This window comes from Trifolium pratense, linkage group LG1 (assembly GCF_020283565.1).
Source record: "Trifolium pratense cultivar HEN17-A07 linkage group LG1, ARS_RC_1.1, whole genome shotgun sequence".
Taxonomy (NCBI): Eukaryota; Viridiplantae; Streptophyta; class Magnoliopsida; order Fabales; family Fabaceae; genus Trifolium; species Trifolium pratense.
In genome coordinates, this window is record NC_060059.1 from 3885958 (window position 1) to 3900802 (window position 14845).

Consider the following 14845-nt stretch of genomic DNA (forward strand, 5'->3'; position numbering starts at 1 on the left):
AGTGGTAGTAAAAGACACAATTATTTCACATAAATGAATCATTCTAACACTAGATTATTTTAAATCTGAAGCATCTAGATAAATGAAACTGAGAATCGAACAAAAGAGCTCAAAGGAAACCAAAATGCATAGATTCACTAGTTTATGGAATTGGGAAAATGAAACAGACCTGATGGCCACAGAAGGCATGAAGATGAGCTTTAGTTTGATGACCAATGCTTCTCGAAGGTCCTTTGCCTGAAGCAAGCTTTTGTGCAATAAGCATTCCCATTCACATGTACTTTTGGAATCGATGGGAACAGGGGGAAAGGAACATTGTCATGTCAAAAATACCATTTCACAGTGTTTTAATGGATTGTTAACAATGTTAGTGATCATATACTAATACTACTATTACATGGATGGAACTGGACAAAAGGAAATTAACAGGTTTTATGTTGGGTCCGTGGGGCTTTAGTAAAACCGCTTTACGTCTTCACGCGGGAATTGTGGGCCAGTTTGGGGTGGCCCCGCCAACACTGTCCTTTTCCCCTTTTTTGACTCTTATCCTGCTTAAGTTCTTTCAAGATCACCTTCCTAAATGCTTAAGGCCCCACATTTATTCCACTTGATTTTTATCCAACCTCACTCGACTCCACGGTCGAGCTCGAATCCACAGCCGAGCGGGGGGTAGACTATTGTCGATAATCGGTAGACAGATGTTGAGTGGGGCGAACCAATGTTGAGCTAAGACAAATTGTTGTCGAACGAGAGCAAACAAATGTCAAAGCGAGGGCGGGGTCGAGTGCGACAAAATGGGGTAGTTGTGATTCTCAAATCATGCCTATCCATCTTTTAAAAGTCAGAGCTGCTTCCCTTTTGTTTAGTTGTGATTCTGTCTGAAATTTTGGAGCCTTGCCTTTGTAAAGTGTTTTGTGATATTTCAAGAATAGCATTCTGTATTTGTACTTGTCAATGAACATTTTTCCTTTTTCCATAATTGCCACAACTTCATTGGCACGACTGAAGAATCCACCCCTCACAAATGTATACAACACAGAATCCAGAAGTTCCTGATCAAACTTCATGGAGGACGACGAAGCAAGCCCTTTCATCTCAGCCCACAGCTCTGTTACCTCCAGATATTTTCCCCCAATGGCAGCATACCCAGTGACCATAGAATGGAAAGTTTGTGCATTAGGTGAGTGACCTAAGCTTCTCATCTTCTTTAAAGCCTTTTCCGCATCTTGCATTAGTCTTTTCTTACTAAAAAAGTGGATTACATTATTCCAGTCATGAACTCCACAATCCACTTCCTGTCCGTCCTTGATTTCCTGCACCAGCTTTGTCATCAGTGCAGCTTCATCTGTCTCTGTAACACTTTTAGCCAGCACGCCGGAGTATTGTTGACTAACTTTTGGAATCCTAGCTTCTTTCATCTCTTTAAATAGTTGGAGTGCTCCCTGTGTGTCTTCCTGGAGCACCCTGGATTGAATCATGGCCTCATAAGAGGTTGAGTCAAGCTGGATACCAGCCTTCCTAGCATCTCTCAGAAGTGACGTGACATCTGCAGCCCTATTTGCTGCACAATATGCTTTCAAAAGAGAAGCATATACGGATGAACCAGTTTTAACTCCAGCTAGACGCATCTCATCAAGGAGATCATGTGCTTGGTCCAACCATCCAAGTGATATGCATGAATTAATAACATGAACCAAGGCTGAATTGTCATTGGAAAATGGGGAGTCTTCTCTTTCTGCTTCGAGAAGAAAAACTGCCAAGTCCTTGGTCTTACCAGCCTCTAAAAAAGCTTTAACTAATTTCACAAAAATTATTTCAGTTGGTTGCAGTATACCATGTATGGTTGTAATCAAATCAACCTGCACCTGCAATTTAAAAAATAAAGAATCAAGAACAGATTTTGATTCCGCTTCAAGTTTTAAGAAGTTTCGATCTCTGGAGAACTCCTCATAAGATAACACCTCATTTCTTAATAGCTGGTCATCTTTGACACTCTCCAAATCTTTACTGTTGCTCAAGCTATGCACAGAAGCAGGTCTAGGAGAATAGTTCAGATCAATTTTAGCTGCATCAGACATGAATTTGGCAGATGCAAGAGAATTTCTTGCTTCTTTTGCTTTTCTAAGCATCTCTAATACCATGCTGGATGCAGAATCAAGATCCCCAAATTTCAAATGGCATGTAAGCAAACAATTATAGAACTGTCGGAATTGTATATCAGTTAGGTTTGGAGCTTCCTCTATGTGCCTTTGCAGCTTCATAAGCTCATCTCTTCGCCCATTTCTCTCATATACACGTGCCATTGTTATCAGTAAGTTTGCATCAGCTTTGACACCAATTCGAGACATCATATCAAGAAGCTGCTCTGCCTTCCTAGATTTCTCAAATACGAGACACCCTGCCAACGCAATATTAAAAGCATTGGTGTTCGGTTTCATTGAAATCAAAGGTGCATTGCACTTTTTACGAGGATCCACTCTGTTGTTTTGGAATAAATAACCTATTTCAATAATCAACTCAGCAGCAAGGAAACTTCCATCTGCTGTTTGTGACATGTGCGCCAAAACTGCAGACCAAGCAGTAACAGGAGGAAAATGCTCCATATCAATCATCTTTCTTAAAATGGTTGATGCCAGAACTGGGAGTTTAACTTTTGCAAGGCCAAAGCTAAGGTAGATAAGAACCTCCTTCTCTAACAAGTCTACTCTACCATCTTCACTGGCACGTTGTACCAATTCATAAGCTTTTTGTAGCCATTGTGTATCAAGGCTTTCCACATAACTAGTTATAATCATGTTGAAGAGAGATTTTCTAGGAAATCCCTCCATGTGCTTATGCTGCTCAAGTAACTTCCAAGAATAATCTAACTGGTTGCCATCAATAGCATTTTGTATTTCTATCGTAACTTTGGCAGGGTCTTGAGCCTGGACCAGGATTCTTTCAGCCATACTTGAGATATATAATTTTTGAAGGAAGAATTTATTCTCAAATCCAAATAGCAGTGCCTTTGAACTTGACTTGGATGCACAAGGGCAAACAAACTTCACAATAGATTGTAGACTTTTATTATTTGAAACTTGGGATGTGCCATAATTATAATTAGCAGTCAAGAAACATAAAAGAAATGGGCGATCTGGTCCTGTTTTGAGCTTTCGTACCACGAGCATCTTGAATTATCAGCAACTTGCGATGGTAAACATCAGAATGGAGTCAATAAAATCTGCAGATACATGGAGAAGTCAATAAACCAATCATACAATTGTAGATTCATATAAAAAGTAAAAAAATAAAATAAATAAATAAATAATAATAATAATTGCAGAAGTAAATATACCAAATTGTCAAAAAATAAAATAAAATTGCGCAAACAGTTGGAAGAATTGTAGAATCTTCATATTCCAAAGACAACGCCATGTCGTCACGGCATGATTATTTGGTGTAATAGCAAGTGGCCGTACATATTTTCAATTTCATCACCAAAACCAGAAAACGAAGTTGAAGTTTGAAACTTGACATATACTATATAAGAACTTGAGTTTCTTTCAGAGACAAAAGTTTCAGCATTAGATAGTAAAAATCATATATGTCAATCTAAATGAAAATCCTAGAAACCAATCTGCATGTACCACTGACTCACTAATAATTGGGAAAAAACAAGTGTCTCACCCCACAACACAACAGTATACCCAACAAGTATTCTTTTATTCAGGCATTTTATCAAACAGGTTACAGTCACTAGCTGTGAGTCAACATTATATTTTAGGATTGGTTCAATAAAATAGTATACCTTTGCACTGCTATCCTTAAACAGGTGAACATGAGCATCAATTTTTTTGAAGTCAACACTTTTTTGATCCCTGTACGTGTAAAATCAATAGAACATAAAAAATCATGCACTTCTCCATATTCAAGCCATATCTTACAAACTGAACTGAATTCAATGCTTATATTTAGGGATCCTTAACAAGCTGAATAACAGTCACAAACTGAACTGAATTGAATGACAGATTCCCTAAGTCTTACTAACTGAATAACAGTCACAAACTAGTATCATGGATCCTTAACAAGACCTTGTTCGACAATAATGTACCCGTGGCAGGAAAAGTTAATTAGTAAAAGTAGGATATATAGTTAGAATTAATTAGTTACATGGTGTGATAGATTATACTAGATACTAGATGAGAATACACATATCAAAGTTAATTTATTTCCTCAGTTAACCCCTCTTATGAGATCTAAACTAGTAAGTACTAGCTAGCAGATAAACTATAATCTAAGCCAAAAGCCAGAAGTTCTTCTGCCACCTGATTAGGAAAATAACATTAATTATAGTGACATTAATATTCATTTTATAAGATCAAAGCTCCAGATCTCATGGACAAAAGGATGTAAATTGAAGGTGTTTTGGATGATAGGGCTCTTACCAGCTAAAGAAAGAAGATGGCTTCTTTTGGCCTAGTAGCAAGATAGAGACCTCCAATTTCTTAACTTGGCTCATCACATTGGCAAGTTTTGGTCCTTGAATTACAAGTGCTTCAACTTTCACCTATGTCATACAATAAGCATATGATACAGCAAAGTGATTCAGTCATGAAAATGAAAGAAAAATATGCTTAAGCACACTCAATATTGAAAATAAGCATATAAATAGTGAAGAGAGAAGTAAGAATCAGCTTATATGAAAACAACGAAGGGCTTGTGACATAAACATCTTCTGAAAACAACTTAACAACTTATATGAAATAGCTTATGAAAACAACTTAACAACTTATATGAAAACACCTTACTTAGACCTAATTTCTCAAAGATAATGAACAAACAAACAAAAATAAGAATAAGAAATGCACAGAATTAGGATCTATTTCATACTTAGACCGACCTAATTTTACAACCTTAATCAAACACAATTAGGATCTATTTCATACTTTTCCAGGTCTAACAAGTTCAATCAAGTACAATACAAAGAAAATAAGAATGAATCAGAATAAAAGATGAACTCAAAATGCTTACAAAATCGCAGAGAGAAGCTCAGATATGAACTCAAAGCTTTCAAAATCGCAGATATGAACTCAAATCTTACAAAATCACAGGGAGAAGTGACTTATTAAGCATAAAGAAGTGACGAATGAACGTTCAAATCGCAGAGAGAAGAGAGCTCAAAATCTCGACGGAAGAAAGCTCAGACGGTGGCCATGGCGCTCGATGATGCACGATTTGTTCGTGAAAGATGACAGAGTGATTTTAGGGTTTTTGTTGGATAGTGATGATTTGTTCGTGAGTGATTTGTTCTATGCATATATTTTTTTTTGGCAAATGTTAAATAGTGCCCCTGCATTCTTTAAACCCCTAAATAGTAAATTTTTGGCAAAATTATACTACAGGTCATTTATCTTATTTTTTTGTAACAATTTGGTCTTTTATCTTTTTTTTTGTAATAATTTGATCCTTTATCTTTTTTTGGTAACACTTTGGTCCTTATCTTATTTATTTATAAAAAATAAAGGACCAAAGTGTTACAAATAAAAAAAGATAAAGGACCAAACTGTTACAAAAAAAGGGACTAAAGTGTTACAAATAAAAAAAATAAAGGACTAAAGTGTTACAAATAAAAGATCAAGGACCAAAGTGTTACAAAAAAAAGATAAAGGACCAAAGTGTTACAAAAAAATAAGATAAAGGACCTGTAGTGTAATTTTGCCTAAATTTTTTATAGAATTTTTATGGAAATACGTAAAATCAACGCATTGAAAATTGGATTGTTTAATTTTTTAAATAAAAAGTTTCTTTTAATGGAATGCTTAAAGAGTGCCCCGGGGAACTCGTTAGCAAGACCCATATTTTTTTAACAAATGCTAACATGTGCCTCAATGACACATTTTAAGGTGCATTTAATTAACTAATATTTCATTTAGGGTTCTACTAACATGTGCCCTAAAGGCACATTTTAAGGTGTATTAAATTAACTAATATCTCATTTAATATAATTCAAAAATAGCAATAACCAACTTTATTAATTAAAAGATATAGTTCATTATATTTATTATCGATTTAAAAAAATTGCATAGGCAAAATATGATACTTGCCAAATATGAAGAGCTGTAAAAAGGGCCTTAAGGGGCCGGCCCTTTAAGGGGCGGACCCACTTATTCCTGATTATTAATTTTATTTAAATTTTAAACACAGTTTTTTTAGGGTGCCGATCGTGGACAGTGCTGATTGAAGAAAAAGAGAATAAGTTCACGACACTAGAAAAATTGTTTAAAATTTAAATAAAATTAATAATCAGGAATAAGTGGGTCCGCCCCTTAAAGGGCCGGCCCCTTAAGGCCCTTTTTACAGCTCTTATGATAATTAACTATTTTTTTTTTTTGCTACAAAGCTTTTTTTTTGTCAAACTTTTTTTTAAGTTGAAAACAAAATTAAATTATACTAGTAAGTATTATAAAATTCTAAAACATATTAGCAATTTAAAACCTAAAATTGTACTAACAATCGTTACCATTACAACATAATACTATAATATTCGGTCTTGTTCACCGAGAAAAAACAAAAAACACAAGTTAGCATAAATCAAGTATTTCCAGGAGTACATATAAGTCTGATTGTTAACAAACAAAAACAAAAATTGGAATCATATAATTATGGTCGTATAATCAGGCACATCATCATAAATCAAATTTGGCAGCATATAATATTTTTGTCTTTCTAATTCTTTTAAATAAGCAATAAATATAGTGGATCATATCTTTTAATTAATAAAGTTGATTATTACTATTTTTGAAGTAAATTAAATGAAATATTAGTTAATTAAATGCACCTTAGAATGTGTCCAATGTGCCCTTCGGGCACATGTTAACATTTGCCTTAAAAAGATAGGAAAAAATTGCAAATCTATTGAATTTGTTCCGCTTAAATCTCTGGGATTTTTTTTTGTTTTGTAAATTTCCATATACACCTTTTACACTTTTAATCAATACTACTATCTTTGTCACACCTCCGTTAAAAAAGGAATAATTAATTCAAACCAATATCATCATCACTCAGTTTTTTTTTAATAAATAAATATCACTAAAAAAAACAGCTTATCTTCTTTCAGTAACAAACTTTCAAGAAAAAAAAAAAATCAAATCAATTTGAGATTGCGCAATCCTTCTAGTACTCAAATTCTAAAATCTACGTGCATATTAAGATTTTTTTTTGATAAGATAACATTTTTCTTTTAAACTGTGCATTCGTAAGACGATATTATAAATATGGAAAAGTGCAAGTGTTTATAATAATTGTATCAAATCTTTAGTAAAAAAAAAAAATCTTTAAGAAGAATTTGTTTTTTTTTACGTATTTAATTGTCTTCCATTATTCTTTGTTTCTCTCATAAATATTTTTGATAGTATTGTTTACCGATGGAGGACATGAGTAACTTCCTTTCTCCTTCTGCTGCTATGGAGGAACAACTTTGTGCTCTTCAACTTCAACACTTGCAAAACAATCAAGTTTCTCAACAAGGTTATTTTATTCATCAACCACCTTATAATACTATCACCTGGGAGCAGGTGAATTATATTATTAACTTGATTATTTCAAATGATCGAAAGCTGAGACGTGTGTGCATGGACAAACATGGGTATGCATGTAAATACTATCAAAGTTTTAAATTATAACCATGATATTTTATCTTGCGAGTCAAATATATACAATCTTAATCATGATCGAGATACATAAAAAAACTTTTTCTTGCTGCAGAACTCAGGTTATGCAGATAATGCTGGAGAATATCATTTGTCCAATCACAAAATATAAGGTTGTGAATACCATGAAGCGTATCACTGTTCCATTGATAAAAAATGTTAATGGTAATCATGTCATTGTGCAATGTGTGAAACTTTTCCCACCTGAACTCCAAAGTGTAAGTAATGCCACGTTTGAGTCTTGAGTTGTTCTCCTTTTGACTTTATTGCTTAATGCTTATAATACTTTTTGAGTAAAATCTTGCAATACTTCACATTTTTTATGCTATAGATATAAACTTTGATCATCTATTAATGTTTTTCTATAAGGAGAGATTGAAAATTTGTTGTTTTTGATTTTGAAAAAATAATTTTCTAAAAAATTAGAACTGAAGATTTTATTGGCTGAGTCGCGTACTAGGTCGCTCTCTTTAAGACGTTTCGCGGTACTGCTCAAATTGTGCAAAGCAGACAATCCAACCTTGTCGTCCCCAGGATAAAACAGCCATGTTCAACACAGAACCGATAAATTACTGCACTGTAATGATCGGAGAAGGAACACCTTCTTGAATGGTTCTACAAAACCAGTGCTGGTACAACAATATCAGTTCCTCTTTGCTGGTTTATTGTTTTAAGTAGGGAGAAACGTGACAATAATTCCTCATTTGCTTACCAAATTGAATGTTCTTATGCTGTGAAAGTTGTTTGTTTCTTTTCATAAATAACCTATTAATTTTTGTTTTTATGCAACTGCATCATCAAAATATTATTGCTATATAAATTTCAAAAAATTTGCTACTATGTCTGGTGGTCTATTGTATGGGTGTGTGTAGCTTCTATTTGTGGGACACTCCTTAACCTAATGAACATGTGGTCTCTTTAATAAGTTTTAGTTTGAATCAAGCATTTTGTGTTCTTTATTGTATGGGACTCAAGTTTAATTACATCATGGTAGTATGAAACTGAATTAACAATAAAATAAACAAAACAGGCAACAGAAGACCACTTTCTAAAGGAGATTCTTAGCATCATGTTCTACTTTTCTAATTTGATACATATATCTTGTTAAAACCAAACTAATGTACATGTAAATGAACTAGCAATCAAATTGTGGATACACTTCATGTCAGTATAGTGGTAGTAAAAGACACAATTATTTCACATAAACTGAAAAAATGAATCATTCAAATACTAGATTATTTTAAATCTGAAGCATCGAGACATAAATGACACTGAGAATCGAACAAAAGAGCTCAAAGGAAACCAAAATGCATAGATTCACTAGTTTATGGAATTGGGAAAATGAAACAGACCTGATGGCCACAGAAGGCATGAAAATGAGCTTTAGTTTGATGACCAATGCTTCTCGAAGGTCCTTTGCCTGAAGCAAGCTTTTGTGCAATAAGCATTCCCATTCACATATACTTTTGGAATCGATGGGAACAGGGGAAAAGGAACATTGTCTTGTCAAAAATACCATGTCACAGTGTTTTAATGGATTGTTAACAATGTTAGTGATCAGGAATTTAATAACAAACTTCAAAATTTGAAGGATATTTTAAAAGGCTATAAACTATAGGGACTTAATTGCAAATTTACATAAAACTACAGGGCCCTATGAAATAATTCAACTCCACTTTTATTGCAGCTTTTCAGAACCATTTAGCATGCATATTTTTGTTGTTTTTTTCCAGACAGATGAACAATTTTCACCCTTGAATACTTTTGCGGTGATGGCGACTATATAGTATTCACACACAGCCGTCAAGAGTATCTAAATTCTCCAAGCATGCAATACTATGTGATCCTCTACCTCATGCAATAGCAAAAAGAATGCAATCTCTTTCAAATGATACAAATTCAACACACAATATATAGTCATATTTATTTTCTCATTTAGAAACTACAGGGAAGAGGCTGCAATAGAGATAAATAGTTTATCATTAGCAACATTTACTTCATAGCTACAGGAAACATTAGATTGCATAAAGTAATTCTTGGCATTAGCACATTCGCAAAGGACAGACACATTAAAGGCTATGTGTCCATCTCAAAACTCTAGGTATTACTTATAATGATTAGTATCATTGATACAACCATTGGGGAATAATGTAAAAAACAGCATTTCAGAAAAAGGATGATCCGAACAACAGTACCAGACTCTAATAGAAGCACTAGATCTATAAATAACAAATACAAACTTACGAGACACAGAAGTAGCCAATGAAACTAAATTTAGAAAGACACACACGCGGCCAACACAAGCATGGATCAAAGACGGAATCTCCTAAAAAAGAAGCGCTATCGATGGTGATCTGAGCTCTCGTTTTTCTAGGAGGGCAACATAAATAAAACTCATCAGGAAATACAAGTTACTCTGAATCTGAGGAGTCTGCCTTTGTGCTCTGCCGAACACTTCTTTTGGTTTGTGCATTGGACCTTGCACGGTGTATTGATGATTCACCCTCCAAAAAGATTACTTGAGCTTTAGCCAATCTTTCTTCCAAAACCTCGGTGCTAAAGTCATCAGTGCCACCAAGTTCATCAAAACCCACCTAATACACATACCATTATCATCTTGATGTTTGTAAAATTACTTAAATAATAAGGGAAACTCTGTCCAGTATAATATCAGTAAGGGCCTTTATACACATACCACATAATCATCCACTTTTGTATTCTTTATGAGGGCAATGGTAGGAAGAACAATGATCTTGAGCCTCTCAGCTAAAAATGGACTTTTTTCAGCATTAATTTTCACAAAGCGAGTCTCAATATGCTGCTTCGCCAACGAACTTAAATGCTTGTCCACAACCTGCAAATGAACTGTGAGCACAGATATTTCTCCTCATTTCAGTGAAAGCAAATATCAAAACTATAAGCGTGCTGAATTGAAATTCAAATTGTGGTACATGTATCTAAATTATTTGTCCTCAGATGATATAGCGATAATTTCAAACAAAATAACTCCGCGTGGTTTACTATGGTGTCATTGATACTTGATAGATTGAAGGGTCCAATATGCACTGCCAAAATGAGTTTTCATTTTTCAAAAGGCTCCTACGTTTAAATTTAAACTCAACAACTAATTTCAAAATATTTTAGTGATCTGGCAGACTATATGTTGCAGTAAAACTATTTTACACTGTCAGTGCATCTCCTATTTTCTCGAATTCAATGTCATCGGCATTAACATATACATAAACATTCATTTTACATTATCAGCAAGCTAGCTAAGCAAACTGAATACATTGCAATTTGCGCTTAATTTAACATTTCAGGCAAAATTATAAGGTGAAGTTAATTTAACAGTGAAATTCTACACGAAATTATGAAGAATCCGAAAGAAAAAAAAAAAATGAGAGAGGTGAGATTTGTGTGATGTGAACCTTGCAGGGCCAATTTTCGCGGAAGAAATGACAGACGACACGTTCACTGGCCTTGACGACGGAGAAGAAATCTTTCTCGGAGGGAATCTCGGTATATTCACCGTGTCCGAGGGAGATCCAACGGCTACGCTTCTCAGCCATTTTCTTCATTTGTTGTAACCTGCGTTCCCTGAGAGCTTCAAGATCATCATCGTCGAGGCGTTCGAGTGCGGCGATCTCTTCATCGATCTTGTCCTCAACGGCTTGTGCAACCGTCAGTACTTGCTTCTCGATCACTTCTTCGATCTTTCCTCTTTCCATCTTACACTTCCAGTTCCAGATCTCTCTCACTCCTTCCCTCGCTCGGAACTTCAAATTAAGGTTAATACGACGTCGTCTTAAAGTTGACGTGACGTGGGTTTTGGGAGTTGGGTAGATTTCAATTTATTTGAATTTCATTTAACATCCTCTCCTTTTAAATTGTAAATAAAATGAACTTAAAAATAATAAGCAACTTAAAAAAATTATTACAGTACTCATTCTGTCTCAAAATATAAACAAAAATGAATCAAAGAAACTTAATATATTTAATTCAAAATTTGGACCAAATACATTTTATTTTGTTGAACAATTTTTGTTTATATTTTAAGATGGGATGACTATATGCATAAATATTAAGGGTCTGAATTTTTATATAAGTTTGTTAAAAAAATTATACATCTATAAAAAAACTTTTTTAATTCTAAAATAATTTTTTCTTACTAAAAAATAGTTTTGATGACTAAATTTAATAAGCATATTTTTTATTTGATAAGTAGCAACTTGCGACTGATTGTAAAAAAAAAATAACGTTACTACAAAACAAATTAAACGAACAACATTTTGTATTTAAATATAGGAAAATGTTGTGTTAAATATAAAATGCTTTTTTTTTACATTTTTTATTAATAGAAATCTATTTTTAATATTGGGTTCTAAACAGTGGCGGCTTAGATATACGTGCAAGGTGTGCGACGGCATCGGGTCTCAAAATTTTGAGGTCCTATAATATTACTTATATATTATTTATACCTATAAAATATCAGATGTATATTAATAGATTAATTTTTAGGCCCTAAACTAATAGTTATATATTGTTAATGTTCATATAATATCATATGAGTATCAATAAATTAGTTATCTATGCTCGTAAATATAGTTTTAGTCCATTTATTCTTTCCATAAAATTTAAACTTAAATTAGGAGGTTCTTTTTTGACATTATATACAAAGATAATTATTTTGTATTTCTTATCCCATTTGATTTGATGCAATTGGTTTAATATTGATAATCTATATGTTTACAAGAATAAAAATTATTTTTTTATATTATACGTAATTTAAATCGACAATTTAAAAAAAAATTAAATTTTTTATATTTAGGACCACTTTTATATTTTGCATAGGGTCTCCTAAAACCCAGAGACGCCCCTGGTTCTAAATAGTTGGTGTCAATCTTAAATGTCTTCTCACTTAGTAAGATAAAATTTCGGGTTAGGTTAGGTGCGTTGATTTGTGATGAAGATGTTGTCGTTATGGCGGCAACAACTTGAGCATTTATGGAGTTCAACAATCCCATGACATCGAAGTTGATGGTTGTTTTGAAAACAATGCATTTCACTAGAAATTGATGCTTTACCTCTATGGACACTAGAGATTGTTGCTTTACCTACGTGGAATTTAAAACTTATTGGCTTACTTATTGGCTTATGGAAATAGTATAGTTGAGAACATAAAAGGTTGTTTATTTTTTGAAAACTGTTATCCTCAAACTTTCTGACAAACTATTTTCATCACACGCACATACAACAAGCCACATCACTCCTCTTAATACTTTTTTTTTCATGTGAATTTGTTAACTACTCACGGTCACACATGACTTGTTGTATGAGCGTGTGATGAAAAGAGTTTGTCAGATAGTTTGAGGATATCAGTTCTCTTATTTTTATTTTTTATAGAGTGATTTTCAGGCATGTTAGTGACGGGAATAAGACAGCCCATTGAAGACACGCCTAGTGTTATATATAGCTCATGAAAATGTCTTTGAAGTGCAAATTCGATGTACATATCGAGAGGTTAATTCATATGTTGATATTCTTGTAAATATTGGCTGTGAATCGGGTGATATTGTTATTTTTTATAAGTCATGGTAAATGAAGAATGATTGTAATATTCTACTGGAAATGATCATAAAATGTTCATATAGTTAAAGAGTTGAGTTTCAAGAGAAGTTAAAAATTTGTATTAGTGTGATTCATTAATAATAGTATTCAATTTTATTCTGAAAAAACAAACTATAAATTATTGCTTGTTTGGAAAGTCGAACGACCGATTAAATTAAAACTCAACATCTATCGTTGATGAAAAATTTATTGATCCTCTTCAAATCTAACAGCCAACAGAGTACAGACATTGGAAATCTGAAATAACAAGACGAATCCAACATAGCGAGACATCGCTGACACAAAATAGCACAAACAAACACAATGAACTCCTAAAACACACACACACACACACAGTCTTTACCACACAAACGCCTAGTGTTACACACATATGTATCTCGTCAAAATTGCACTGTATTGACATCATCAAGGGCATTTGGGCTTGCCCTTGTTGTTAACCTTGTCTCTGTAGCAAGGGCATTCGTGTTTGTTCCCATAAGTACCAGAAGGAACACATTTGCACTCTTGGCAGCATATTTTACAGTACTTCACACACCTATCTACAACCCCTGCTTTAGAGCATCTGTCTGAACTCTGAACACTTGTTGCCGCAATAAACTGCCATTAAAAATCAAAATGAAATATTACTAATATTTTAAAAATTGATTCAATTAGTTCAACCATAGTTAAACAGGATGATAAACAAATAAACAATTTTAAAAAGCAAAATTATATAAATAAAAATAATAAATCAATTGAACCAACTGCATTTCTACCAAAGTAGAATGTAATCATCAAAATCAAACCAAAGGTTTAACAAGTTGGTTCTTGATTCAACCGGTTGAACAAGCGAATTCGGTCTGAAATTTTGAAAGATTGATTAGGATTTAGTACACCAACAGAATGCTAAGCTCAAAATATTCACCAAACTTCCCACATCCACCCAATAAAAAATGAAAAGACAAATTAAAAAGAATCATATCATTTCATAATAGGTGAAGAAAAGCATACATGAATCTTCATATGCAATGGATAGCTCTAAGAAAGAGGAGCATAGAAGAAGGGAACAAAATAGCAGCATGGTGAAGAGATGTTTCATTTTAATATTGGGTAAGAAATACTAGAAAGGAATTCTTCAAATTGATGTGGGAGTGTCTTAACTCTCAAGAGTTTTGTGATGGCATTTGCAAGTAATAGCGGTGTGTATTTATATTAATGGTCCCAAATTGGAGTCTTAACAGAGGTGAGTTGGATGCAATAGAAAATTGTAAGAGTCGGTGAGTTGTAGGAGAAGGAAGAGACAGCATGCAGTGGTCTCAGTTTTGGCTCTCCTCTCCACCCATGAATCCTTCTAGGGCCTTCATTTCCTTTTGTCCCATTCTGTTTGTTGTTCTCTCTTTTATTTAAATTATTTCACAAGTCACAACAGTGCAACACAGATGCATGGTTTCTGACAACAATGAGAAAGAAGTTAAGAGTAAAGTATATAGAAAACACATGGCTGGACTTCAGGCAAACATTTTTTTTTTTTTTTGACTAACTTCAGCCAA

At 33.5% G+C, this 14845-nt stretch overlaps 2 protein-coding genes and 1 long non-coding RNA gene across 5 annotated transcripts; all 3 read right to left on the reverse strand.

Annotated features, from left to right (window-relative positions):
• Positions 1-248: 248 nt before the first annotated feature.
• LOC123902819 (pentatricopeptide repeat-containing protein At1g03100, mitochondrial) lies at positions 249-5300 on the reverse strand. 3 transcript variants are annotated; one of them, XM_045952617.1, is made up of 5 exons: positions 5011-5300; positions 4425-4546; positions 3788-3857; positions 1962-3220; positions 249-1865 (listed from the first exon to the last, which is right to left on the reverse strand). In XM_045952617.1, exons 4-5 carry the CDS (start codon positions 3165-3167, stop codon positions 813-815), a joined length of 2259 nt encoding a protein of 752 aa, XP_045808573.1. In that variant the 5' UTR covers positions 3168-3220; positions 3788-3857; positions 4425-4546; positions 5011-5300; the 3' UTR covers positions 249-812. The 3 variants fall into 3 exon arrangements, with proteins under 3 accessions (XP_045808573.1, XP_045808571.1, XP_045808572.1); XM_045952615.1 differs by having other exon boundaries at positions 249-3220; XM_045952616.1 differs by lacking the exon at positions 3788-3857 and having other exon boundaries at positions 249-3220.
• Positions 5301-9730: 4430 nt separating this feature from the next.
• On the reverse strand, positions 9731-11536 carry LOC123902821 (thioredoxin domain-containing protein 9 homolog). The gene is made up of 3 exons (XM_045952619.1): positions 11117-11536; positions 10384-10542; positions 9731-10282 (listed from the first exon to the last, which is right to left on the reverse strand). Exons 1-3 carry the CDS (start codon positions 11414-11416, stop codon positions 10100-10102), a joined length of 642 nt encoding a protein of 213 aa, XP_045808575.1. The 5' UTR covers positions 11417-11536; the 3' UTR covers positions 9731-10099.
• Positions 11537-13771: 2235 nt separating this feature from the next.
• Positions 13772-14447, reverse strand: LOC123897227. Its single transcript, XR_006804859.1, has 3 exons — positions 14307-14447; positions 14072-14155; positions 13772-13913 (listed from the first exon to the last, which is right to left on the reverse strand). It is a non-coding gene; the product is annotated as an uncharacterized LOC123897227 (long non-coding RNA).
• Positions 14448-14845: the final 398 nt, after the last annotated feature.

Bases quoted from the DNA above. Each gene is read 5' to 3' on its own strand.
- LOC123902821 (XM_045952619.1), bottom strand. From the start codon at position 11,416: ATGGAAAGAGGAAAGATCGAAGAAGTGATCGAGAAGCAAGTACTGACG. The intron at 10,543-11,116 runs GTTCACATCACA...GTTCATTTGCAG, and splicing joins GCGAAAATTGGCCCTGCAAG to GTTGTGGACAAGCATTTAAG. The intron at 10,283-10,383 runs GTATGTGTATAA...TATGTGTATTAG, and splicing joins CAAAAGTGGATGATTATGTG to GTGGGTTTTGATGAACTTGG.
- LOC123902819 (XM_045952616.1), bottom strand. From the start codon at position 3,167: ATGCTCGTGGTACGAAAGCTCAAAACAGGACCAGATCGCCCATTTCTT.